The sequence below is a fragment of the Gasterosteus aculeatus genome, chromosome 2 (genome assembly GCF_964276395.1).
Source record: "Gasterosteus aculeatus chromosome 2, fGasAcu3.hap1.1, whole genome shotgun sequence".
NCBI classification, from domain to species: Eukaryota; Metazoa; Chordata; class Actinopteri; order Perciformes; family Gasterosteidae; genus Gasterosteus; species Gasterosteus aculeatus.
The window spans coordinates 14,337,096-14,364,704 of record NC_135689.1 but is presented as its reverse complement, the minus strand read 5'-3'; the positions used below and the strand labels follow the sequence as shown (position 1 = coordinate 14,364,704).

Genomic DNA, 27,609 nt, shown 5'->3' with positions numbered 1-27,609 from the left:
TGTATCCCTATTGATAATCTTCATATTAGGAAATGAACCCTACACAGAATAATCGACAGACACTTGAAAGTATCCACAGCGAATCTCTGCTTGAAATGATGGTTAATTGAATTAACCAGCTCTTTAAATGTCTCGTCACTGGTGATAACACTCACACACTTTTAACGCTCTTGCAGGAGTATTCACAGCTGGTAATTTCAGCAGGTTTATGTTGTTTGTTTAGGCCTTTTGGGGCAAAAAAGAATCATTTGACACAGAAATGTTGCATAAGATCCTTATTGGCGGATAGTCCCATATTTTTGCTTATATCCTTATATCTTGGAGTAAAGTTAATGTTTCTGCTCGTCTCGCATTGATCATTCCTCTGTAGTCACACCAGCTCTTAATGGCTTCACAACCATGAATATTAGATACACTTCCCTCCACCCAACAGAGCCAGTATGATGAGCCAGCCTGACGCGGCTGGAAGGAAACAAACACCGTGCCGTGCGAGTATCCAGCTGGATTTCAGAAATAAAGAAATCAGACATTTAATACTAAACAATGCCTGAATGAACGAAAAGAGGCCTGCGTGCACAAACCGGACAACACTACTTTTAAGCGTAATCGCGATCAAAGCCGCCATAATATCACGGGCCCGGATTAATGTATCAGTGAAAGCATGTTTTGTTGCAATGGTGTGGTGATTTTCCTGAGTGAGATTAGCCGTGACGTGAGGATAGTCACACAGATGCTGGGTTACAACCCATTATGTCTGCGAGAGAGACAGACAGAGAGGGAGGGAGGGGGGGAGGGAGGAAGGAGGGAGGGAAAGGAGGGTGGGACAGAGACACAAGCAAAAGATCATTTTCACCCAATTTTATATCCAGCTTCTCCGACCTCTCGCCGGACCGTCCTCCTCTCCGTCTTGCTGCAGTTTGACTGTGTTGGACTCTATTCGCTGTCTTTGAGGATGCTTTGACCGTGGCTTCACACACGTTCTCCCGTTGGAGTTTCCCTCCAGTTTGCTAAGAGATTTTCGTATTCGTGCAGACACCGAGGGAGGGAGACGGCGCCTAAAGGAGCGGTGTGGGAGTCTCTGACGCCGAGGCGCCGACATGGCAGGGGACCTCTTGGTCGGGATGCTCTATAACTTACTACTGCCACTGGTCCTGCTGACTGGTGAGTGGACCTCTGTTAAAATCATTGTACTCAGACACGTTACGCGGATAGAAAGGACATTTCTCAGCGTGTCCCCCTCCAGAGTTCATATTATGTTTCAATATACAAATGGAAATTCAGCAGCAGTTTCACGTCAGTCTTAAGTTGTATGTGTCTTGTTGCTGAAAAAAATGCAACTAGATCCAGATCAAGATTAATTTTCAAGATTGCTTTTATTTCTGTCTGTATGTTCAGTTAGTTAGTTGTACTAAAGGTTTATTGATGACCTGGTCCAATGCAGGATGTAATATGTCGTTATTCACATCTAGTGGTCTATGAGTTAAGTCTTGAGTGTTGAGACAGCGCTTTGCAAGAGGCAGTGTGTGTTTGTTCGTATTTTTAGGTATAGACCACAAACGATATACCTAAACAATAATTTGATTATCAAAGTGACTGTTTAACTTTCACTATTGTCTTGGATCTTATGAAATAGTTATTTTGTTATGTTAGATTAGTGTGGAAATAAGCCTACTTTTTCTAGCTCATGAAGGTAAATTTGCATGACAAAACAAACTCAACAAATTCCCTTTGGCACTAGTTAACCAAAGAGTCACTGCAGCGCAGCTTTCAATGTCATCATGCCGACCCAAAAGCTCTCTCTGCACCCGGGTTTCTCTATTCCACGTGCTCCAACGCTAGGCCACAGCACTTTTAGATGATCTGTGGTCATTTCACCTTTTAAATTGTATCTGTTTTACTTAACAATCATCAGAAATTCGCAGAGAGGCGGGTCACACGTCATTTTCTCTGACCTGCTTGTAACACAAAGAACAGATTACAAAACGAAAAAGGAAATTCTGTGGACGAGTCGCAATAATCGAAAGTAAACGTGTTCTTTCCTCTGCACCTCAGCCTCTTCGTTCCGCTACAATGGTCTGTCGGTGGTGTACTTCCTGTTTCTGCTCACTTTGCCGCTGATGCCGAACCCCAGCCTGGTCACCATGAAAGGTGAGATGGATGGATCATATCTATGTTCCCACAGGCTTTTGCGCTGACAAAGTTACAAAAAGTGTTGATGACAATGTCAAATTTATTTACAGTTACAATTTGAGTCTGCAAATTAAGAGGATCACATAAACATTCCTCCATGTGACAAATAATTGTCATTGAGAAAGAGGCCAGTGGCAATTTCCTCTATTACCACAGTGATGATCAGGTCATTTGTTTGAGGTACTTTAAGCTGTAGCGTTCTACTAATTTGTGGAAACAAGCAGGCGCAGCAGCAACATGTATTTAATATATTTTATTGAAGTCATATTACGTAAGTGCACACTATATTTTTAATATTTTCCATGCTTTAACTTTTCACCAGACATCTTTTCAGACATTGAACTGAAGACGTTTCATCCGTCTGTTCTCTTCCAAAGCCACAAGACACAAGACTCTTTGGACAAAAACATTTAACATTAAACATAAGGTTGTGTTTTCATCTGCATGTGTTTTAGTGCAATACACAACATAAGAAATTTGAACCTAATATCAATTTAGTGACTTGGCTGAACTCTAAGCTGTTAAATTATGAAAATAGAGAGTCAAAGTTTGATGAGGAGGAAAAAGAATAGCTGACATAACGCACAAACGATTATATTGAGTATGTTTGTGCGCTTGTGTGTGCGTTTGCTCTGCATTGATCACAGCTTGGTGATGAATTAACGTATCGGGAACCCTCCGCCAAAGTACTTTGTAAAGGGGATGTGGTCCGATCGGTCGAATCAATTATACATAGCTTGGTAATTACAGTGAAGAATTAAAAGATGTAATGTCAGCATCTTCCCGGCATTTTTCTTTTCTGTCCATCCATCCATCTAAAAACTGTTTGCCTTTCAGCTGATCTTTGAAAGCTTCATAGATCCCAGTTTTCTTCATCTCCCTAATATGATCTCACTCCCGCCGTGGGCTAAGTGGTCAAGTGTGTGTACATCCTGTGTGCACTTGTTTCATGAGGTTTTTGCACATCCACGATACCTGCGAGTGTGTATGTGAGTCTACCTCATTTGGAAGCAGAGAGGTTTAAGTGAAACAAAGCTTTTAGTAAAAATCCTGAACATCAAAAGCACTTTTGCAGGCTCAGCTAATGTTGAGCCACATCAGCTATTGATGCCTCTGTATGTCCAACATTCTCTTCCATGATCTGTGTAACGTCCTTCCTACGTTCTAAGTCACTATCTGCAAGTAGTTTTAGATTTACTAAATCAGGTTGAACCATTAAAACCTAAAGAGTATCTTATATAACCGAGAACAATATGTGAAGTAGTTGCTTGCAAAATAATCCCATGCGCCTTTTCAATCTGAGACAATAAACTATGTAACGGGACGTCACTGTAGCAGTACCAACTTTAACCTACTAAGAATTGTAGGGGGCCAAAACGCCTCATAAAACCTAGATTTCTGTCCACCTGCAGTAAAAAAGACATGATACAATTACTTTCTTTGGATTTGATCTACAGACTTTTGCCTTGCTGGCATCACGGCGGTGAGCACACGTGTTCAGCCTGTCGATTGGTCCTTTATCCCTTTGTCCAAATTCAAAGTCACACAAGATGTCCTGCCATGCTGTTTTGTACAGTGGTGATTCCCACAGGACAAAACAGACTATCGATCCTCCGATTTATCCTCCACCAGCACCGGCGGGTGGAGATTGATTATGGTTCAGAGTGAAATATCGCTGTGGGTCGGGGCGCCGCCATCAGCAGTAAACGTCAGGCGGGAGCAGTGCAGAGCAGCGGCCGTTGAGCCGAACCAGCGGGTCACGCACAAGTGCACGGCGATGCGCTGAAAGGACCGCAGCCGGTCCGGCCACATCAACAGGGCAAAGAGAAGCTCAGATAGCAACGCACACACACGAGAGAGAGAGAGAGAGAGAGACTTCATTCTGTGCCCAGACAGACGTTACTGCACAATGTCTTTACATGCATATTAGCCTCGTGTTGCTGGATCAAAGGTCCCAACGGAGATCTCTAAATAAACAGTGAGAATTGTTGCAGTTCTTGTTTAGACTCACGTACAAATCATAAGACGCTTCTGCACTGGCCTAAACATGTGACCAGCATTCAAAACGTTCTTTTGAGGACATTTATACCTGTATATAATGGCTATGCACAAGTTACAGCAACGGCGCTAAAATGCTTAAAACACTTAATTTTGTTATTCAGTCATACTCCAATTTAAGGTCAAATGGAGATGAAACATTTACAGCTGATTTAATGTATTCACCATGAATTGACTCATTGTCATTGTACATTGTCATGATATAGTTTCTGTTCTGAATTGATCTAATTGGTTTGTTGTCTCTCTTCTCTCCTTTGCTGCTCTATTCAGGTAGAACAGGTCAGTTCTTGCGGCGGCTCATCTATACTAGTCTGACCTTCCTGACCCTGCAGTGCTTCATGCAGATCCCCTTTGCCTACATCCCTCCACATGGTAACAACTGACTTGGGTTTTTTCACAGATATTTTCAGATTTCCTCAAGGACTTTTTTCTATTGTCTTAATTGATTTTTCCTACAGTTAGCGGTCACTGGGAAGATGTCCTCTATCATTTGGGAATTATAAGGTACGAGATCACACTTAATGTTTCAAATTCCAAATATTGACGTGTTATTTACATGACTTCTAAGCATTTTAAATTGCTTCCTATTTTTCAGCCCTCTAGTCGATTTCAGTGCCGAATGAAAATCCACCTACTGAGGATTGAAATGTGAAATATATCATATTTCTGTTGTTAATGTTACATGGTGCAGTACCAATAACGTAAAACTGACACGATCTCGAGAAAGTCTCAACAATTTGCCTCTTGTACCTTTCTGGTATGAATGGAGATGATTTGACATGAAACATTTGATAATGCTGGTGATTCCAGATTCAGCTCGGTGGACCCTGGGAACATCGTGCGTCTCCTGGCCCCAGATGTGGGCCTCCTCTTCTCTTCCCTCTTCGTACTGAGGCTGTGCAAAAAACTCCTGCGGCCCCCGCCCCAAGTCAGTCCGCATGAGAACGGAATAACGCCGTCTGACCCCGAGGTAACCGCGGGGCGCACACATACCGTTATAGCTTTATAATTGATTGCGTTGATATCAATTTGATCCTTTCTTTGGTCTGGCAGGAAGTGGAAACATCTGACTCTGACTCTGAGGGAGGAAGTGACACAGAGTCCTTTGACAGCTCAGATAAGACTACAGTGCCCGTTCAGTCGGCTCCGCCCCAGTTTGTCCAGAAGCTGATGGTTTTTGCAGCCGGGGTGAGGCTAGTGTTAGCGGCAATCTTGACCACAGCAGGCAAAGTGGTGGTGACTTTACTACTCGGACTGGCAGGTACAACACAGCAGCTGGTGTGAGCATGCCGGTGCACCTAATATCTAGAATGTCTAGAGGTTTTGTCTATTTCAGAGTTTTGTGTGTGTGTGTGTGTGTAAGCAGGTATTACGCTGCCATCCCTCACCTCAGGTGTGTATTTTGGGATGTTCCTCGGCCTGGTGTGGTGGTGGATGTTCAGCCGCTCCATAAGCCTGCTACTCTTCAGCTCCCTGTGTGTGATGATGGCAATCTTCAGTGGAGGACACCTGCTGGCTCTGTACCTCTACCAGCTGCCTCTGTTCCAGCAGTATGTGCCACCAGAAGATGTCTATGCCAGGTACAGAAGTCATTGAGAAGTAGGATTAGACTGATGTACTAGACTGATCTGGTTTGTTTCAGGTACCTAGCTTTTGGGTGGCAGGGTGCATCCTTAGAATCAGGTCACGGCGTCAGTCATTCTAGACGCTGCACCTTTACAATGTGTTCTGGAAATGACATGTAATGGATTTATCTTCAGAGACACCAGATGTGTAATTATTACGAATTAAATCCACCTTGCATCAATCACTTTGCCATTTTAATGTCTGCCAAATAACCTTGTCGAAGGATATTTCTGAAATGGTCCTTTACACTTTTCTAGGTTCGTTGATCTCTTTTGCGCTCTCCTTCATTGGACAATATACAAACTCGCATTTGTTTCTCATTCCTCTCTCATTATCTATAACAACGTTTCCATTATTTCTTTCGTGTTCATCTCCATCCTGCACTCCCTCCCCTCTAACTGTCCCAGGCTGTTTGGTATGACAGGAGTGGTCAGAATCAACAGTTCAGAGCCGCACATTCTTGGTCTGCACCCACATGTCAGCTGGCCTGACTTCATCAACCCTTTGGTTCTGCTGCTGCTCTACTACACATTAGTGGCTCTGCTGCACAAATGGGTGCACGTCACAGAGGAGGTGGGTCAGACTCATTTAAACGGGAATTATGCTCTCTAATATATTGTGTTGTTGGTGCTTTGCAAGATATGTCATATAGAATTAGGCATTATCAATTGGCAAGTGTCTACTCTGCTACCATGTACTATGATATCAAATGACTGCTGTGCCTACTTACTGCTACTAGTGGCATTACTGTATCTACAACCCTGGATTACAGTACGGGAGTGGGGGTCCAAAAGCTATTTTTCTTCCAGAGGGATGGAGGCTAGTTTACCAAGCTCTTCTAGTAAAAGATGGACCTTTTCATTTAATTTCTTCCAATGCTAACAATGCAGGCACATAAACTTCCCACCGAAGTCAGAGTACATTAACTTACGTGATGGCCGTTTAATAACAGTTGTGTTACTCAGGACACTGTGGATGATGAAGAGTGTGAGAACGAACTAGAAAGTCCAGAGGCTCCTCCAAGCTTCTCCAGGGTCATCTACATCTCAGGAGACAAGCTGGAGGTAACCTGCAAACAATTATGTGTAATTTGTTAATATCATCGTTTGATCACCGGAATGAATATATGGTATTATGACATTCATCAGAATATTACAGTCGGGCTCGTTTTTGGTTATTCTGGATAATATTATCAGCACATCTTGAAAGCCTCATGGTCTTCAAGTCCGCGTTTCAAAATAGCAGCAACATTTCATAACCAATTTAAGATTCTCTCTTTCTCTCTATCTTTCTAGCTTTTGAGCAGCACGGAAGAAGAAACCTATATACCTGATGAGGTACATTATTTTAATGATAATTATTGTTTTGGGGAATAAAGTCTAAATTCACAGTATGGTATACTTTCTTTCCTCAGCCAATGGTTTTAATGACTGGAGGTTCTGGTGAAGATGTCCCTAGAAATGATGTCGGCTCTCTGTTAGAAGGGGCAGGATACACAAACTGCTACCCTCCACCACAGTATGAAGTCAAACAATCACCTTCACAGGGTAATTGGCACCCTTCTTTCATCTCTAAATACGTGACCAGAGCAAGAACTGTTTCAATAAATTTGATTGACAATTCGGGTATTTGTCATAAAATCTCAGGGATGCACACATTTATTTCCTTTTAATGTTGATTAAATCTCTTGATTTCATCCCTTCTGCTAGAGACAGAAAGTGAAGGAGAAATGGGAGAAACCTGTGAGGAGAACCTAACAGAGACCTCACCTCCTCCCTCAGGTCCAAGTGGCCTGGTGGTCTTTGGACTGCTGGTGCAAAAACACAGCTATGTCAGCGCCCTCATCATCATGATGGTAAACTAGGCTTACAATAATCTGAGTTTGTGTGTGTCCATATAAAAGGATCATTTGTTTCGCTACCTGTGTGGCACAGGTCTGCTCGGTACTGTAGATACGTGATATAAGATAAGATCTAAAAAAAGATATAAGGAGGGTTCTTATGGGTTACAGCAGTGTAAGGGACCATGTACTGTATGGTCACTTACAAGATACTATAAACGTTTTATGGAAAAGAATCTATTAGAAAGGAACACTGTAACTTCTTTCAAATAAAATATGAATTAGTTGAAATTAATTTATTATAGTTTCAGAAAATTAAGCTTGTTTTGCATATTTCGTCAGATCATTAATTTAAATCCCATAAGTGATTATATTTAAAAATGCTAATAATGCAAAAATAAAATTGCAATATTGTAAGAGCTGCAACCAGAGACTGTTTGGTCATTTTAATCGATAAATGACGTAAAATACCATCATTTTCTAGCCTTTACCTTTGGTTGAGTCTGATGGTAACGAATAGTCCGCGGGCTAATGCAGTACCAACATTAGCTAATCGAGTGAATAACAAATTAATTATAATATTTTTATTAGGTTAGCATTATGGAATAAAATATAAAATACACGAGCACTAAACAGCACAGATATCGGCATTAAGCACAGTCCATGTTATTTCCGCTAGCTAACATTAGCTTAGAAACATTAGCTTAGTAACATTAGCGTCAGTAACATTAGCTTAGTAACATTAGCTTAGCGTCAGTAACATTAGCGCCTCTTACATTTCTTGGCAGACAGCTGTTTGGCTGCAACAATATTCTATTTTTATAAATTAAATATACATTTATTTATTTATTTTTATTCATTTATTTTTTTGTTGTTGTAGGTGTGGAGTATCACCTACGTCAGCTGGCTGACGTTTGCCCTGCTGGTGTGGTCCTGTATCATCTGGATGATGCGGGACCGGCGGCGCTACGCCATGCTGTCCGCCCCGTTCCTGGCCGCGTACGGCACCGTGCTGCTCGGGCTGGGCTTCGTGAGCGGCCTGCGGCTGAGTCGGGCCGAGCTGTACCCCGCGCTGCCCCCGGCGGTGATCATGGACTTCGACCTGGACAGCTACCACCCGGCGCCCTGTGTCCACTTGGGAGCCAAGGTGAGGCCGAGAAGCGGCTAAAAGGAAGATTTACATTTGTTTATCCTCCATTTCTATTTTAGGTTACGTCCAACTTTACTTAATTATTGTCATTTCCATCTTGTAATGTAACCGTTCGTTAGGCTACTTCAGCTGCAACATTAGTTAGCGCATTTATATTCATAAAACGTGTTATTCTGCATATTAAGTGTTGACATATAATGTAGGACTGGGTTTTTGACCTGTGGAACTGCTACTACAAGAATATGTATTTCTCACTAATCCAACACTTATAAAGGTTTGATTGTGTTAATGTTCATCTTCCTTAAGAAAGTATATACAGTATCTAGACCTTCAATTAACAATAAAGGTTTAAAACTGCACTAAAGGTTTAAAACTGCATCTAACTGATGAACTACTAATTGTTTAACATGGATAATCTTCATCATTCACACTGTATATTTTGCTCAAATTTGAATAACTTCTGGATGGCATTAGTACACTTTTCCTCGTTGTCATCAGGTTCCGATTTGAATTGTTGTATTGTTAAATTGAAATGGTCCAGAATGGTTTCATAGAAACACAAAACAATGTTTACTTCAGTAGATTATAAAACTGTGTATGCCAACTGCATGTGTGTTGTGTGTGTGCTGCAGGTCTTCTACAGCTTCAGCTTTTGGTTGATGTTTCGTCAGCAGCTAAAGGAGAGACAAGAGGAGCAGAGCTTAAACGAGGAATCTCTAGATGAAGTCAAAGTCCTACCACGTAATTTATTTTCAAATTCCCCTTACAAAGATCCCAGCTGCCGTGTTAGAAAATAACACTTGGAGTAATCGTAATGTAGAATCATAATGTTTGACTTTACAAAAGAACCCTGACTTGTACACGTGTCAGGGTTCTTCTCTCTGTCAGCTTTGTGACCGACTTCAGTTTGATGAAAAGTTACAAATGTCTCTTTGTCCCTTTCCCATCCGATTCTTCTTCTGTTTGTCAGCGGAGGAAAATCCGCCGTCACCTTTGGCGGCAATCCTGATCTCAGGAGTGAAAGGGACGCTGGTGAAATACTGGATCCTCTTCTGCTGCTCCATGTTCTTTGTGATCAGCTTCTCTGGAAAGGTATCCGTTGACAAAAAACAGATAAAGTGAAACACGTTTGCCAAAGACGTATGTAGACGTCTCTGTAATAGGAATGGCGTTATAAACTGCACGTCAGAGTTACACTGATGTGGGCGGGCACACGTGTAGTGATTGGTCTTAATTCAGAGTTCATCTAATGCATTAAGTCACCCTTCCACTTCTACCTGCCAAGAAAGAACTTCACTCTATAACCATCAAATAGTAGATTAGGGTCATTCATCACAATACTATATATACAGATACAAAATACAGTACTTGCACAGTTTATGTATTCGGGAGCCAAGATAAAAGTAAATCACAAAAGTAATTTACACAAAAAAGAATGATATCTATATGCCTTCTTAAGACCCTTTGGTTCCAAATGTTCAAGTAATCTTTAATAGATTTCCTGCATGTTGAGCAAATGGTGCGCTGCCCTTCATACTTGATTTGATTTAAATGGGCCTCATTTTTACTTTGTTTTACCTCCGCAGGTGGTCGTCTACAAGATCCTCTACATTGTCCTCTTCCTCTTCTGTGTTGGCCTCTATCAGGTGAGTCATGTTAGTGCTCCGTCTCTTGAAAGTGACTTGAGTTGCCCAGCTTCTCCGTACAGAACCCTCTGGGTCTCGTAAAGTAATTAAATGTATGTTACTCCTCGGTGCGAAAATGATCTAACGAGTTGTACATTTATTTTCTGAGAAAATGAGGTGATGATGAGATTGCAGGGCTCAATAAGTGGAAAAGGAAATTAAATTTTATAGTTGAGATGTTTTTGCACACAAAGCCGCTTTGCTTTCAGGTTTATTTTACACTCCTAAATTATCTCCGTATGTATCTCAGTAAATCATTTGGCTGTTTGTGCATAAAACCGATCGGCTTTTACATAAAGTGGGCACACACAAGCAGAATATATGCTGCTCATTAATACTCTTTTACAGTTAAAAGTATTGATTATGACTTATAAACACATCCCTGTTTTATTGCTGATTTCCTGGGTCCTTCTCTCTGGCATCTAATGTTTCTGCTGACATTTCAGAAACACTGTAGGCACTTATTGAGGGAGGCTTAATGGCTGTGGAGGTGACGTAAGACAAGACAACACCACTTGTCCTTTGAGCAACACATCAGAGACACTGGTGTTTTACAAACCCGAGTGTGGGATAAGGGGCATAAATCCGACGCTGTTTACTGATGTGTAGATGTAACTTGCAGAACATAAAGGACAATGTGTTTTTTGGCAGTGTTTTAAATTACTGGAAGTCAAACTCATGAGTTCAGTCTAAAATCTGTAAACGGAAAATTATATTTATTTTTGGAAAGAACCTTTGACCAAGTCGTACAAAATGTAAACCGTACTTTGGTGTTTCGGTTTTACGTTTTCCATCTGCAAAAAGGAAGATCTAGGAAAGATAAACACAAGAATAAATTGACTTTACACCAAACAGTATCACTAAGCTGTATTATTTACTTTGTTTTGTGCCCGCTCAGATCCGCTACGACGCGTGGCGCCGGGTCCTGAAGACGTTCTGGTCGGTGGTGGTCGGCTACTCCATGTTGGTGCTAATAGCCATCTACATGTACCAGTTCAGAAGTGTGTCCGGGCTCTTCAGACAGATCATGGGCATGTCGGAGGAAGGGTACGTTTTTTTGAGAGGCTCCTTCCTTGGGGGGGGGGGAAAAAGAAAGGAAATGATTTCCGTTAAATGAAACACTTCTCGTTAGTGATAACAGCGCTACGCCTGTCTGACCTTTCAGTCTTCGTGACCTGGGTTTGGAACGGTACGACACAGTGGAGCTGTTTGCCCGGATCCTGCTCCCCGCTGTGTTTCTGTTGGCTTGTATCCTCCAGCTGCACTACTTCAACTCGGACTTTCTCACGCTCACGGACCTCGACAACGTACCTGTTCGACAGGCTTCCAGGTGAGATGGCGAGAAAAGGTGCATCATTCCATTTAACAGGAGTGTCAAGTGTCGCTAATTATATCAAGCACGTAGAAATAATCTACTTGGAAGTACAAACAACACTAATTATTTATTATTATTTAACAGACAACGTGGCTAAATGTATTTGGAAATGAAAGGAGATTTACAAATCCTATATTAATGATGCTTTATTTAAACGTGCAAGTCATCATTGGTAGATGTTAAAACAAGCACCTACTGCTTCCTCTACTTTAACACATTCTGGTTGGCTGGTAAATATATTGCATATACCTTTGTCTAATTTATCTTTCATGTCTTTCTCTCCATCCAGAGAAGAAGAGTTCAGAAGTTCAGTCAATGTGATTTCTGAGGCGTAAGAGCTGCGCTTATTCCTCCTTCAAAATGTTGTTGTGCCCACTTGATGTTGTTGTGATCACCCCTCACAACATCATCTGGATAGGATTAGTGTTTAATCTGCGAGATGGCCGTATTTAATCGTTTTAATTTTTGACTTTATTCAGGATTTATAACATTAACCAGAAAATCAGTAAAACTCACTGACTCTCTCAATTTATTTCTCAGCATTAAAGAAAACATTGAAAAGTTTCAGAAAAGGTAAGGCTGTTGTTTTGATTCACATTGGTTGAACTTTGGGTCAATAGTACACAGTGTATTATACTTATTTGGTGTATAATTATTCTCTCTATGTACTGGTGTTTTAAGCTTTTAGGTGAGGTAAAATAAGGAATCCCTGTGACAATGTGTGGATACCTGTCTAAATACAAAATATATTTCATGTTCTTCAGAATGGTGAAAGAGCAATTGGGAGATGGGAAAAGTCAGGAGACTCTGGACAGCGTTGGACTACAAAGCTCTTCAGAGAAAGGAGCTGGAGAGCAGGAGGAGACAACAAAGGAGGGTAAATATAGCTCAAGACCAAAAATGGCTCCATTTAGCCTCCATTTGTGAGGCCAATTACGAGTAGGACTCACTACACAAAGTGTATACGCTTTTATGTTTTCCCTTTGGGTTACTCAGAGTCCACAGTGTATCACACGATTGTCTTGCCATTAACTGTCTGGTTGTCTGAGTGCGAGGGATAAAGTTCAAATTATTCCCTACCTTTGATACCTTCTTTACCTCCCAGAAATGGCCAGCAGTCATGCGGACAAGTGGGTTGTGATTGTGGACCGTTCCAGCCTGCTGCTCATTCAGGCTCTCTCAGGACTCTGCAGGCTGCAGGAGCAGAGCTGGAGGCTGCTGGAACTCCACAGCCTCAAAATCGTGTCCTCGGGCATCATCTGGGTGTCACTGCAGGAGGTGGGAGGATTGATCTGTGCACGTGTGTGTGTGTGTGTGTGTGTGTGTGTGTGTGTGTGTGTGTGTGTGTGTGTGTGTGTGTGTGTGTGTGTGTGTGTGTGTGTGTGTGTGTGTGTGTGAGTGACACAGAGTTATTGACATCAGATCGCTTAATATGGGTAAAAAGAAAAAACGATGAGCAGTGTGAGAGACAATGTGTAGGTATGTGTGTGCATACAAACCCCTGCTTGATTTACTGAGGTTTGATCGTTTTACAACTGGATTCTTCGGCTCTAAATCTTTCCTCCAAGCCAGAAGTGGATGTGAAGTCAACCAAAACTTTTTCACAGGTTTCTCTCATGAACTCGCTCTTCCTGGTTCTGTGGGCGTTTGCGCTTCCGTTCCCACGGTTACGGCCTACCGCGTCCAGCATCTCTGCCGTGTGGGCCTGCGTCATGGTGGTGTGCAAGATGTTTTACCAGCTCAAAGTCATCAAACCTCTTGATTACTCCTCCAACTGCACCGCTGTGAGTGGCCTTACCGGCCGGTGTCTGTAACAATTACCGAGAACGGATCAAAGGCTTTAGTTGGCGGCGTGAGAGCACAGCCGGATCGCCCGTCAGTAGTCATTAACGTTGTTCTGTGTGTCAGGGTTTGGTGACGTCCAACAGCTCGGGCCTGGATGATGGAGCGGAGCTGAAGGGGAACATGGTGGAGCTGCTCCTGAGGTCCATTCTCTACATCGAGCCCGTGGACCCTGTCTACTGGTGCGGAGCGCTGCGTAAATGTGAGGGCAGGATCCTCCCCTGTCTCAGGGTACGGTGACACACGCGCCAAAACACTTGTCTTCTTTGACGTTTAAAATCACAACCTTCTCACAAATCTGTTTTGCAATCCATTGTATGGTATCAAATACACTCAACCAGATTTAGACTGTAACGCGCAGACTGTAAGTGAAACTACAAATAGCTTTGTAACCAACAAACGTGGCTGAGTAAGATGCAGCCCGGGATCACACAAGACCTCAGAGATAGAAGTCGTCCCACAGTCCAACCCCCGGCCTCTGCTTCTCTGTGTTCTGTGTTGTAGAACCACCTGATGGTGCTCGGGCTGCTGGTGTTTGAGGCAACGGTCCATCGGCACCAGCTCTACTTCCGTCTCCATAACGAGCTCAAGTCCCCGCCCTTCAGCATCATCTTCAAGGGCATCACAAGGCAGCACCTGGATCACGGTGTCCTGCCGTGCATCAAGTACTTCATCAACTTCTGCTTCTACAAATTTGGACTGGAGGTACTTTGAACGCCCCAAAGTGTTCTTTTTCAAAACGTTTTGACATTTTTTTTCCCCATTGACCATTTAACGTGCACACGCTCTTCTTCTTAGATCAGTTTAATCGTGGCCGTCAACGTGATTGGTCAGAGGATGGATTTCTATGCCCTGCTCCATTCCTGCGCCCTGATGGCTGTTCTGTCACGGAGACGTAGAAAGGCCATCGGGGAGGTGTGGCCTAAATACTGCTGCTTCACTGCCGGGCTCATGGTGCTGCAGTACCTGCTCTGCATTGGCATCCCTCCTGCTCTCTGTGTTGGTACGGACTTTTTAAGAATTCCATACAATTCATATCCAATTCCTCAAAATGTTATAATTTGCTGATTATGGCAGGAAGAAAATTATGAATATTCAGTGTATACTCTTTTAGATGAAAAGGAAGCTTTGAACTGGACTCAGCTAATGTGGGTGTTTTTGCTCATTAAAATGATTTTGTAAATATTTGCTGATTTACTTTCTGTCGATTAACCCACCAAATAATCATCAACTCGAAAAACATTATTCTGCATGTACTGTAAGTCTCAATGGATAGTTTTGTTTTCATCAGATTACCCCTGGAGATCTGCAGTTCAACCTTTGACCTCTAATGTGATAAAGTGGTTTTACCTGCCCGACTTCGCAATGGCACCCAATCCTTCATTCATATTCTGTGAGTTGTTGTCTTTTCTATCTTTACTCTCCTCTCTTCTCTGCTGTTTTAAACACCGTTCCTCCTCTCTAATTGTGATTTCGATCTCCTCTTCTCCCCCCTGCCGTCTGCAGACGACCACCTCCTGTTGCTCTGCTCGTCTCTGCAGTGGCATGTGTTCGAGGAGGAGAACCGAGCAGTGGTGCGACTGATTGCTGGAGACAACGTTGAGATTAGCCGCAGTCTGGACCCTGTTTCCTTCAACAAGTTCATACCTGTAGATAACTTCCTTCACTGCAGGTCAGAAACTAAATCTTTTCTATTTTTCTTTTTCAAGTATTTTCAACCGTGAGTGTAGTCGTTCCATTATATATTTTATTTTAATCTTTTCGTATTTATACATCCGAAACCATGAGTCATTTTATTGATGTTTGATATGAGTCCTTGACTTACTCAGTGTGAGTCACCCAATGAGTCTAAATGTACAGCAGGAAAAAAACAGGAAATAGCCTGAACTCCATAATCCAGCACTTAGTTGATCTCCTCCAACAGCTTCCTGCTTTGGATGTTAAAATGCAGGTGGAGAATATTTTGAGTCCATCTCGCTGGTTTGTGGTTGTTACTAAGAGTACTAAGGGGTGGAGTTGAATCATTACGACATGAGTGTTTTCAAACTCATAAAAGCTGTTCTCGTAAACCAAAACTGCAGCCGAAGCATTCCAGGACACCCTTCATTTACTTTGTGGGCATATTTTCATTTTCTAGTTTGCGTTTTGTATTTTATATGTTGATTGATGTTGATTATCACAAACTATCACAAAGGTCTCATTGACATGTCGGGTGAGGTGTTTTGCATTGTTGTTAACTGTAATAATCAATAAGAAACAATCTGTAGAAATCGTGTCTATTATTCAAATGTAATTAATGAATGAACTTGAATAACTGCGTTTTTTAAACTTACTACCGTAATTTTGCTTTTATATTTGATTATTTAATGAAAAAAATAACCACAAGATGGATCTATAGCCAGTAGCAACATTAAATAACATTAAACCGCTGTTTTCTTAAGAGCTTTTAGGAGTCCGATGAGATTTTTCAATACCACTGTTGTATCTGTAGGCTGGATATGAAGCTACAAACAGTATAAGGTTAGCGTACCTTAGCATAGAGACTGGGAACAAAGGGAAACAGCTAGCCTACAAGGAGTAGTGTATTTTTCTACTTATATATTTATTATTTACTATTTAGTAAACAGACACGCGAGCATGATATGGATATTCCTAACCACGCTTTTTTCTTTTATTCTTATTTCTTTCCAATTTTGTAACTTGTAAGTATTTTTGCAGTAGATACAAAAGTATTTCTGGTTGTGGTTCATTTTTTCATGTGAGATATACTCTTTTTGATGATTTTTTAATGTTCTGGCAGCATCTTTTTATTAAATGTTTTTTTTGGGGTGTCACTCAGGTGCTACCTCGACATGGTGAAGGTTTTTGTGTTCAGCTACTTTTTCTGGCTAGTGCTGTGCCTCATCTTCATCACGGGAACCACGCGGATCAACATCTTCTGTCTGGGCTACCTGGTGGCCTGTTTCTACTTCATGTTGTTTGGAGGCAGCGTGTTGATGCAGCCCGTCCGATACATCCTGCGCCTGTGGGACTGGCTCATCGGATACACCTGCTTCGTGATTGCCATGAAGAACCTGCTGTCTGTGAGTGTCCACACAGTGGAGCGGTGAATGCACCCATCATTCAACTTGTGAGCCTGTTGTGCAGGATCTACTCTGTCAATTACAGCCGCTTTCTGCCATTCTTGTGTATTTTTGGGATCAGCTCGGTTCTTGTGCCTACCTGGACAGCTTGTTGAAGAGCGGCTGCTGGTTAATTCAGGCCTTCAGCATGTTCTGCACCATCAAAGGCTACGACGTCCGTGAGTGTGAACACGGGTGTTTTCAAATGTCGTTGGTATTAATATTTTTTAAACTCGATGTTGGAGATCAGACAGTTATACAGGAAACTGAGACTATTTTCTTTACGCAACTGAGTAGTTTTTACAGATAATCTGTGTGGAGTATAACCACATTCTTTTTATTTTTTCAGCTGCTCCCGATGATGAGTGTGAGCTGCCGGAGGGGGAGGCCGGCATCGTCTGGGATGCGATCTGTTTCACCGTCCTCCTGGCTCAAAGGAGGGTCTTCCTCAGCTACTACTTCCTGTACGTGGTGTCTGACCTCAAGTCCTCCAAGATATTGGCCTCCAGGTTTGTACTCACCACTAACCTCCTGTTTACGTCCCTAACTTGCAAGTGAACTTCATAGTGAGGGTGAGGGGAGGGAGGGGGGGGGGGTTGATACTCGATACTTCGTTTTACACATTAAACCCAACTTAGCTCATCGGTTTTCTGTTTCTAAAAGAAAACTAAAGGGATTTTCAGAGAAATGTATTGGTAAGAAGAAGATTTCTTAGTGCGTAAATATCCGTTCACTAATAATGTATTGTATTGATATTTTATTATAAATAAAATTATTAATTATTTCAGATTTTGACATTTTCAGCTGACCTGCTGTGAACTCACTAAAAGACTCCGGGTTGTGCTTGCGTTTAGTTGGAAATGACTAATTCCAGATGTAGCGTTCACACACACACACACACACACACACACGACCTCCATAGGGAAGGAATCCCTAAAGGAAGGAATCCCTAAAGGATCTACGACAAACCCTCAGTTTGGCCAATGTACATGAATGCACTCTCCCTGCCAAACCTCTTTTTTGTTATAAACACAAACACGCACTTGATCTCCATGCCAAATATGAGCCTAAAACAATGTACGTTATGCTCTCTTTACCTCCAAGGGGCGCTGAGCTGTTTGAGGCCAGAGTGAAGAAGCAGGTAGCAGCCAGACTAGAGATGGAGAAGAAATCTGTGGAGACACTGAAGAAACAGTAAGACAGATTAAACTGTGTAGTCAGTACAACGTTAACTGTTCTTACTGTGAAATAATTATAGAATGAACAGATTTTTCAGTCTCAAGGGAAAAAGTAAACTGAGCAGCTAAATAGCCTTTCCACTTTCTTCGTTCAGGATGGAGAAGATCAAATCCAAACAGAAGAGTGGGCCTAAAGCAGCAGACAAACCAGCTCTTCCTGCTGATGCGGAGCAGGAGGCTCTGCCTAACACAAGTGAATCTATTTCCTGCTTCTACCTTTAAAGCATAAGCTGCCATCCACAATTTGATATTTACCGCTTGTGAAAAATAGGTAAATTACAGCGCCGGTCTTCTATATATATTTGAGCTTAATTCAGACCCAAGATTGAAGTTTATTTTTACAGTGATGGATGATTCTGTGTCAACGTGGGGTGTTTTATAATGCACTTCTCTCTGGGCGCTACACTCGTATGTAACGTTTTTATTTATAGAACTCCTCAGTCGTCATCATTAAAAGGGATAAAATCATCAAATATATCTGACCACTAAACCAGATCTGCGTTTTGTTCAGGTGATGATGAGAACGCAAAGAAAGATGCTGGAAAATGGTGGAAGCCTTGGGTGTCTAAGCCTGGAGGTGAGCAGGAACATCACCCAACATATACAGCGCCTGGACCCCCCCAGAGGCTCCGGTTATGTAATCAGAGCCACTGAGGTGCCTTGGCTCAGGAGCTCAACAATGTGCATAGTGAAGCAGCTTTGACACTGTTCTGTGTTCTTCAGTGGAAAACAACTGTGGCTACCACCTGTTTGAAAGTGACAGCGAGGAGGAAGAGGAGGACGTTACAGAGAAGAGGGAAGAGGAACCACCACCAAAGAAGAAATCTGCTTTCCAGGTGAGAGCCAGAGAAGATGTTTTCCGAATGCTCAACGAGGATCCTTGATATGTGAACAGCGAGAGAGTTGTTGCTGTGTGGTAACATCATCGGCTGACGGGTGTATCTGTGTCTTTGACATCCCAGTTGGCCTACGATGCCTGGGTCACCAGCTCAAAGTCGGCTCTGAAGGACCTGAAGAAGGAGAAGACCAAAATGAAGAAAGAGGAGAAGAAGAGAGCAAAGAGAGAGCTGCAGAGTCAGCAGGGTGAGAGAGCGTAACGTTTATGAAACAGCTTCCAGCAGTAGGTCTTTGAATTCAAATGTCAGACTGGCTACTACCAAACACGGCTTGTTTTGTGCGTAAGAAATGATAAGTTATGATTTAACACAACATCACAATTCTGAGAGTGAATCGTCCATGGTTTGACAAATCCAAAGATGCATCTTCTGTAGAGATGGAATATGCTTTGAACATTTTAAGACATAAGTTCATGGGAGCTTTTAGTGCCTTGTTTCCACAGTTGAAACTTGAATGCGGCATTAATTATGCTTCAATCTGTCCCTCGGATTTCATTATTTCTTGTGTAAAGGAGGACGCTCCCAAGGAAGCAACACATTAGGACAGACATTTAGTTTGGTACCTTGGGCTTCACTAAACCTTTACAGGGATAATTGGCTGTGATCAGATAGCTCAGGAGATCACAGGGGGAAGGGAGAAGGGATTTGACAGCGGTCTCGTCAGCAGTTGCGAACACTTCCTGCTGCTGTTGGACTGATGATGCCAAACTGATTCCACAGTAAATCTTCTGTCTTCCAGGCATTGAAAGAACGGACTCTAGCGAGGATGAACTGGATGAAAGCCTCGTGGAGGAAGAGGTGGAAAAGGGTACGTAAGCATCCCTACATTACACTCACAAGAAGCGCAAAGACTCATTCATGCTATCTATCTGTGCATCTGTACTTGTCCTCTTTCTTACAGAAAACGTTCTGCAGCGCGTCATCAACACCTTGAAGTTCAGCTTGGTCTTCATTAAGTCCCTGCTTGACGACCTTACAGGGGGTCTGAACTCCTTCTGCAAAGAAACTCTGGACATTTCCAAGGTGCTGCGCTTCGAGCGCGCGCTACTCAGCCAGCAGCAAAAGAAGGTGAGAGGAAAGGATTTAAAGCTGATCATTGTCAATTAAAGACCAATTCAACTGTTTATTTTTTAAATCGATTTTTTTTTTGCCCGGTCGTTTCAGTTTCCGGCTGATAAACAATTTCTCTAGACTTGACAAAGCAGGAAAAGGTGTAACATTAATGATGCAACCCATTCAGGCAGGTGTGGCATCGTTCATGCAGCTCAGCTGTTCAGCTTTTGCTCCCTCGCTCTACAGGGTAAAGAGGTGAGCGAGCAGAGCGTGAAGCAGTTTTATGAAAACTGGATATCCCGTCAGAACACACTTTCATCTCAAGACGACCTAGATGACTGCGTGCCTCCTTCCTCGCCACCGGATGTGCCATCCTCGCGCCATGCCTATGCCAAGCTCAAGAACCAAGCCTCCAAAGTGTCCTGGGGCAGCAGCGTTTCCAGGTGAGCTACTGAGTTTGTGTCTGCCTGCAAATGCATGATTAGATACTGTATGTATGTATATATCTACACTAAGTCCAGTCACCCGCTCTCTCCTTACATTCAGCTGTACCACAGATGAGACGATGCTAGGCTCCCGGCAGCCGACCCTGGAAGAGCTGGACGAGCCTCCACCCGTGTCGCCTGCAGCTGACAAGCTCAGACGGAGGCTCCTGAAAACAGCAAACATTGACCTGAGCTCCTTTGAGACAGTATTGCTTTCACCGAGGTGAGGGAGAAATGTTCAAGTAAAGACAATCCTGAAAATATGCACATATTCAAAATGGACTTAACGCTTTTAAAGCCTTTTAAAAATTTCCCATCTTATTCATGAACTTGACACGTCCTTGTCTCAAAAGCTGTGAAGATGACATCCCACAAAAGAAGGACATGGAAAAAGAAGATGCTGATGAGGAGGACGTGGAGGGTGAGACGAAACGGGAGCCGGTTGAGACCGAGGACGGGGGACAACGAGAGGAGGAGCGTGAGGCGGGAAGAGAAGACCTGAGTGAGGAAGAGCAGCAGCGAGAAGAAGATGAATGCGCCTATTACCCAGAATGCAGGTCGTCGGGCGTCAGTGATGACAGTGATGGCGAGAAGAGCCTCGACCTCACAGAATCTCCCAGAGCCCTGAGTCAAGAAACGAGGAACCTCACTGCCAGTGAGCTGCTGCTTAACAAGTCAGTACGCGCAGAAACGCTGAATGCATTTTAATATCTGATCTGCTGCGTGACATTATAATGATGCTTTCTGACTTTTCCTCCCCTCCATCCGTGCTTTCTGTAGCATGTTTGAAAACGACGAGATTGAAGAGTCCGATAAGTTTTTTGTGGGGTTGCCGAGGCCACTGAAGCTGCTGACGGCCCTCTATAACACCATGGTGTCCAAGTCGGAGATGCTGTGCTACTTTGTCATCATCCTCAACCACATTGTCACGGCTTCGCTGCTCTCGCTCATCCTGCCCATTCTTATCTTCCTCTGGGCCATGCTGTCTGTGCCCCGGCCCACCAAGCGCTTCTGGATGACTGCCATTATCTACACAGAGGTAAGCTGCTACAGCGCAGGGCGGAGAGTTCGACATGATCTTCAAACTGTGCTCATATTATTCTGGAGCGGCTTTATTTTGCTTCATGACCCCTTAAAATCAAGTAGTGGGTGCAAACCAAGTTAAATTTATTTAAACAGGGTTGGATGGTTGGAAAAGTGTATTAAAATGACTTTTGTGACTCCAGAGAAAGCGATACAAAGAAACAAAAGTCTGATAAATTGCTTTAATTGATTGATTGGCCGTGAGTTGGCATTAGTTGGGTTGAGAGTACAATTCTGACAAAATAAAATAGCAGACACACAAACTGAGTAAACTGAGTAATTACATGTCTGTCTGTAGCCAGCTTCTCATCTCAGCCTCTTTCTGCGCCAGGTAGAGGAACGCACGGAATACAAAATAATGGAAAGAACACACGTTATCTGATGTGAAACTAATTTGGTGATCATTAACAGCTGATGCATGATTGCGATCTTCTCTCTTTCTCGCAGCTGACTGTTGTGGTGAAGTACTTTTCCCAGTTTGGTTTCTTCCCCTGGACCACCTCCGCCTACAGAGGCATCAACGCCGAGCGGCCCTTCGCCCTGCCCAACATCATCGGGGTGGAGAAGAAGGACGGCTACGTCCTCTTTGACCTCATTCAGCTCCTCGCTCTGTTTTTCCACCGCTCGATCCTCAAGGTAACGGTGAAAAACGAAATCCCGCCCAGTCAAATACAACCTGCATTGCTGCCACGCAGCTGGTTTCAAATTCTGTTTTGTCGTCTGTGTAGTGCCACGGGCTGTGGGACAATAAGGAGGTTGAGATGCCGGATTTTTTCAAGAAGATGAAGAAGAAAGTTGATAAGAAGAAAATGTCAGGAGGAGATAAGATGGGCAGTAAAGACAAAACTCAACGCCGGCTGAAGTTCCTGCCTTTCCAGGCCTCCACCACCTCCATGTTCTTTAGGCGAAAGGGAGGCGACTCGGCAGAATGTGATGGTGAGTATTTAGGAAAGCTTCAATCCGTTCGTCGGGTCTACTTTTATTTTCCATTTCCATCTTCTTTTTTTTGTCACAGGTAGTTGACATTAATCATCATTCATGACTAAACTTTCTCCATTTCACCTTTATTTTTTTAATGGAGGGATGAAGCCTAAGAAGCATCACAGCAAGAACAACAGGCGACAAAGAAACAAGGTGCCGCTGACCAGAAAGCAGAGGATGAGACAGCAGTTCAAAGAGAGGATGCTTCAGGCCAGAGCCGCCATCGTAGAAGTGTGCGTCGTTGCAGACGAACCTCGTGACATTTCAGCATCCTTTTACTGATTAAACATGGCAATAGTTTGTTAACATGGCAAGATTGGGAAAAAAGTGTTTTGACACTGTATATTCTGTTTTTTTCTACAGCGCCCTTCATATTTACTTACCCATAAGACAGTTCTTCTATGACATCATCCACCCGGAATACAGCCCTGTGTGTGACGTCTACGCCCTCATGTTTCTCATCGACGTGGTGAACTTCATCGTCACTATCTATGGCTACTGGGCTTTTGGAGTAAGAGTCTGACCTGCCTGTCATCAAACTATCAATGTTCAGCACTTTAAATGCACGGTACGTTCAGTGCGACACCAACCATGATGATCTCTGTCTGTAGAAATATTCAGCATCCGCGGACATCACAGAGTCGCTCTCGGAGGACCAGGTTCCAGAAGCCTTCCTGGTCATGTTGCTCATGCAGTTCGGCACCATGATAGTGGACCGGGCGCTCTACCTAAAGAAGTCCCTGCTGGGGAAGTGTGTTTTCCAGGTTGTGCTGGTGTTCGGCATACACTTCTGGATGTTCTTCATCCTCCCTGGGGTCACAGAGAGGTCAACTTCCTAACCTAATTTATTAAACCACTTTCTTGATCTATGTGCTTTATAAAAAGCATGTGGGATAGAAATAAAGGTAGAAATGAATTTCCAAAAGCTACGTCAAAGAAAGGGATGAAAACAGAAAAGTGTTTTTAGGGGAATGTTATGAGATATTATGTATATTGAGTGACTAGAAGCTCTTATGTCCTCCCTATTTACAGTTGTTTTAAGACTTCATTTTTAAATTGAAATGAATGACAAAGAAATGTTTTCATCTATATTGCCTTATCTGTTTTTTCATCTCCGCAGGAGGTTCAACAGAAACCCCATTGCTCAGCTCTGGTACTTTGTGAAGTGTGTCTACTTTGGCTTGTCTGCCTATCAGATCAAATGTGGATACCCAAACCGCATCCTTGGAAACTTCCTCACCAAGAACTACAACTACCTGAACCTCTTCCTCTTCCAAGGGTAAGGGTTACTTTTTTAATTAATACAAATGTCTCCTGTAACAGCAGGAAGTTATCCTAACGTCATTGAATCAGATGCATTCTTCACACTTTTGCTTCACACAATTCTTATGACCACCTGTCATAAAGTGTTTAGGATTTGTTTTCTTCTCCTTTGGTCTCCTCTTGCAGGTTCCGTTTGGTTCCCTTCCTGACGGAGTTGAGGGCCGTGATGGATTGGGTTTGGACTGACACCACACTGTCTCTCTCCAGTTGGATTTGTGTTGAAGACATCTATGCAAACATATTTATCCTCAAGTGCTGGAGGGAGTCCGAGAAAGTAATTGAGAGCGTGTAGTACTCCTGCTGCTCGCTGTAGTATTACTGCAGCACTCAAAGTTTATACATTTGAATGATATTCATGAAGCATTAAGTACATCACAATCTGCTTTAAAATGTTGATACCATTTGTAGCTACAAGGCTGTTGTTTAATTATAATGACGTTTTTTACTCAAAATCCAAGTTCTCCTTTAGTTTTTAGCAGATTGTTATTTCATTGTTGATAATTCATAATATATTTATATTTGTTTACTAAGTTTAACTATTCTATTGACCAGTTCAATATTTTGTAGTTCATTAAGTAAAGTGGTAACGGTATTCTGGTTAGATGTTTTAAAATAAGTGTTAGTATTGATTAAATTACGTTTATTATAATTTATTATTACAAACAAAATTTTAAAGGCATCAATCTGATAAGTTTAGATTTGACAAGGTGAGAGCTGCGGTAATTTAATTATAATTCTTGCAGAAATATCCGCACACTCCTGGGCAGAAGAAGAAGAAGGTGGTGAAATATGGGTTGGGAGGGTTCATCATCTTTGCTCTCATCAGCATCATCTGGTTCCCGCTGCTCTTCATGTCCCTGGTCCAGTCAGCGGCCGGAGTGACCAATCAGCCGGTGGAAGTCTCCATCCAGCTCAGCATCGCAGGATACGAGGTCAGGATGGAAACGGATTCATTTAAAGCTCATCGTTTAGCGTTTGTTTGCTCGGTGGTCCCCAGTATTACACCTTCTTTTGCTGAAAAACCCTTTTGAAACATTGCCCTCTTCACTGTGCTGTTCAGGGGTCAGCGGCTGTCCAGTGTGCGCGTGTATGTTTTAGTTGAGATTGTCTGTCCTCCCGCAGCCTCTGTTCACCATGAGCGCTCAGGAGCAGAACCTGGTTCCGTACACAGAAGCTGGATTCAACCGACTCACCAAAGTCTACGCAACCCATCCAGTAAGACCTCCTGTAAACACCAATATGAGAAAATGAATTCTTAAAACGTTACAGTATTTCCACTGTATTTGTACTAGCAATGATCATCTTTATCATAATAACTGCCTGCGGCCATGAGAGGGAGCACTTCCCTGTTTGTAGGATAAATGTAGTTATTTAATGTGGATCTCATAAAAAGGGTTTGCAGTAAGTTGATACACAGCGGTGATTGTTTTGGTGTCTCTCGTCGGACAGATGCCTCGGCAAAGCCTGTCCATCTGTGAGGCCCATGAAGACAACAGCATGCACAAAATGAATTAAATAAGACAAAAAGGGGGTATTGAGAAAAGAACAGCGGGATCAAAACAATTCAATTTATTTCAGAACAACGAGATGACGTTTATTGAAATAACGGGGTTAATCTAATTCCTTCTCCCTCTCTCTACTAGTCCGCCATGCAGTTCATAATGAACTACATGGCGGACGACATCATTGTCGCTAAGATTAAGAGTGATGCCAGTCTGCTGTGGAGCATCAGCCCGGCTAGTCGAGCGGCCATGGTACAAGAGCTCAGCAACTCCTCTCATATATACATGACCTTACGCTGGACGCTGCTCAGGTCAGTGTGTTTCCTTGTATGTGTTGTTATCGTTTCATAATCCATTGCAGATGCAGTAGGCTAAACTGTTGGTTGACTTAATTATAACATCATTTGGCTGGGATTTAGCAAAGTTGCATTCAACAAACTGGTATCTGTGCTACTTGGCGCTTTCTGCTCGCCTTCTCAGGAATGCGTCCATATCAATGAACCCAGAGACGGTGGGAGAGCGAACTGTGAAGTTCGAGGACAAGGCCCTGAGAGAAGGGATAATCCACATGCTCAACGGCAACAGCAGCAAACCTGTGTGAGCTGCAGTCAACATACATACACACGCCCAGTTGTTTTCTTGGCTGTGCTATTACGGCTTGTCTTCTTCTGGGGTTTGAGTTTGTTTACTGACTAGAGATTTTCACGTTGGAGTCTTAAACATAGGAATGGCTATGATTACGTGAACTCTAAAGGTATGACACTGGTAGAGCTGAAATATTGTCATTAACTATTTATCATTTTAGAACCGACAGTCATCTGCAACATCAATGAATAGTTTCATTCTATTCTGTCCCGCAGGATCATTAATTCTCTGCTACCAAAGTTCCTCAGGGGTCCCAAAGGGCCAGAGTCCAAAATGGCAACCAGGATGACAGTAGGTTAGTCAGTTTATTGCATGTTGAACATACTGAGGATTTTTTCTTTCATAAACCATAGCGGCATTGTACTAGATATTATTCAAAGTATCAGGTGACGACTCGTCGATCTCGTTTGTTTTTACCCCCGGCGTGTCCCACCTCAGGGCCCTTGGACCGGCCAGAACTGCAACCGCTGGCGTTCTTCAGGCCCATGTCAGTCAAACTTCAACAGGTCAACAAAGGGGCGGACCAGTGGTGGATGGTGGAGGAGTGCTCTCCTGTTCTCGCCTTCTCCCACCACAAGTGTAATAGCATTGAGATAGTGGTGTTCAGTGACAAAGTCAGCCCCTCCAGTCTGGGCTTTCTGGCTGGTCACGGGTAAGTAACAAGACACCTCGCCAGCAGGATCGCGGTAAAACTTATTCCAACACGTCCACTCCCTCTGCTTCTCACAGCATCGTGGGCCTGTACATGTCGGTGGTGCTGGTCATTGGAAAGTTCGTCAGGGAGTTCTTCAACGGGATCTCCAGGTCCATCATGTTTGAGGACTTGCCGTGTGTGGACCGGGTCCTGAAGCTCTGCACGGACATCTTTGTGGTCCGCGAGACGGGAGAGATGGAGCTGGAGGAGACGCTCTTTGAGAAACTCATCTTCCTGTACCGATCGCCAGAGACAATGATCAAGATGACCAGGGAAAAGAAAGACAGCTAGGGTTTGGTGGAGTAGCGAGTCCAATTGTTCGATTGCAGTGTCATTTAGATAATGTGGGACGTAAACAAATTGACACATCAATCCCAGTCAAGAATTATGTTACATGTGATTCTCCTGTATCATACAAAAATTAAAAAAAATTGTAATTTATGAAATCGTAATTTAGAAGGCACTAAACTAGACTTTCCAATTAATCTTAATTACAGTTAAAGTGCCTGCCAGATGGTATTTGTGGTAGTGTAGTTATTATCCAGTATCCAGCTGGGCAATGCATGCATTTTTAATGCTGGACATCACACACACACACACACACACTGGCAAATCGTATCAAAAGGAAGTTGAACAAACCCGTGATAAACTTGTGGATCAGCGCGCGCACACACACACACACACACACACCCCTTTGTAAATACCAGGTTTCTGTAAATGAGGTAAATGATGATGTATACTACTGTATTAATTTGTAGCAAAATAAAGATAGTTACAGACAAATGTGTCATCTTCTCCAGTGCTGTAAACACTACATTCAC

At 42.9% G+C, this 27,609-nt stretch overlaps 1 protein-coding gene across 1 annotated transcript; it reads left to right on the top strand.

Moving 5' to 3' along the window:
* Positions 1–983: 983 nt before the first annotated feature.
* Positions 984–27,566, top strand: LOC120829047 (piezo-type mechanosensitive ion channel component 2). Its single transcript, XM_040192820.2, has 56 exons — positions 984–1,161; positions 2,053–2,148; positions 4,519–4,620; positions 4,707–4,752; positions 5,059–5,218; positions 5,302–5,509; positions 5,615–5,828; positions 6,282–6,447; positions 6,840–6,938; positions 7,170–7,211; positions 7,289–7,421; positions 7,584–7,729; positions 8,595–8,861; positions 9,497–9,605; positions 9,835–9,956; positions 10,451–10,510; positions 11,448–11,596; positions 11,715–11,879; positions 12,214–12,255; positions 12,465–12,497; positions 12,689–12,801; positions 13,030–13,202; positions 13,532–13,708; positions 13,833–13,997; positions 14,271–14,471; positions 14,565–14,769; positions 15,058–15,159; positions 15,273–15,438; positions 16,606–16,849; positions 16,971–17,067; positions 17,238–17,397; positions 17,993–18,082; positions 18,222–18,319; positions 18,638–18,703; positions 18,850–18,962; positions 19,089–19,209; positions 19,762–19,830; positions 19,924–20,090; positions 20,322–20,518; positions 20,622–20,783; positions 20,914–21,234; positions 21,341–21,599; positions 22,091–22,279; positions 22,372–22,579; positions 22,725–22,857; positions 22,988–23,135; positions 23,236–23,450; positions 23,745–23,903; positions 24,074–24,221; positions 24,691–24,879; positions 25,070–25,162; positions 25,591–25,760; positions 25,930–26,046; positions 26,310–26,389; positions 26,533–26,746; positions 26,824–27,566. The coding sequence occupies exons 1-56, from the start codon at positions 1,098–1,100 to the stop codon at positions 27,077–27,079; spliced, it is 8,208 nt and encodes a 2,735-aa protein (XP_040048754.2). The 5' UTR covers positions 984–1,097; the 3' UTR covers positions 27,080–27,566.
* The last annotated feature ends 43 nt before the right edge of the window (positions 27,567–27,609 follow it).

What these genes read in the sequence shown, in the direction of transcription:
- LOC120829047 (XM_040192820.2), top strand. Translation starts at nt 1,098, where the DNA reads ATGGCAGGGGACCTCTTGGTCGGGATGCTCTATAACTTACTACTGCCA. An exon ending in TGCCTACATCCCTCCACATG is followed by an intron (nt 4,621 to 4,706) that starts GTAACAACTGAC and finishes TTTTTCCTACAG; the next exon opens with TTAGCGGTCACTGGGAAGAT. An exon ending in CAAACAATCACCTTCACAGG is followed by an intron (nt 7,422 to 7,583) that starts GTAATTGGCACC and finishes CCCTTCTGCTAG; the next exon opens with AGACAGAAAGTGAAGGAGAA.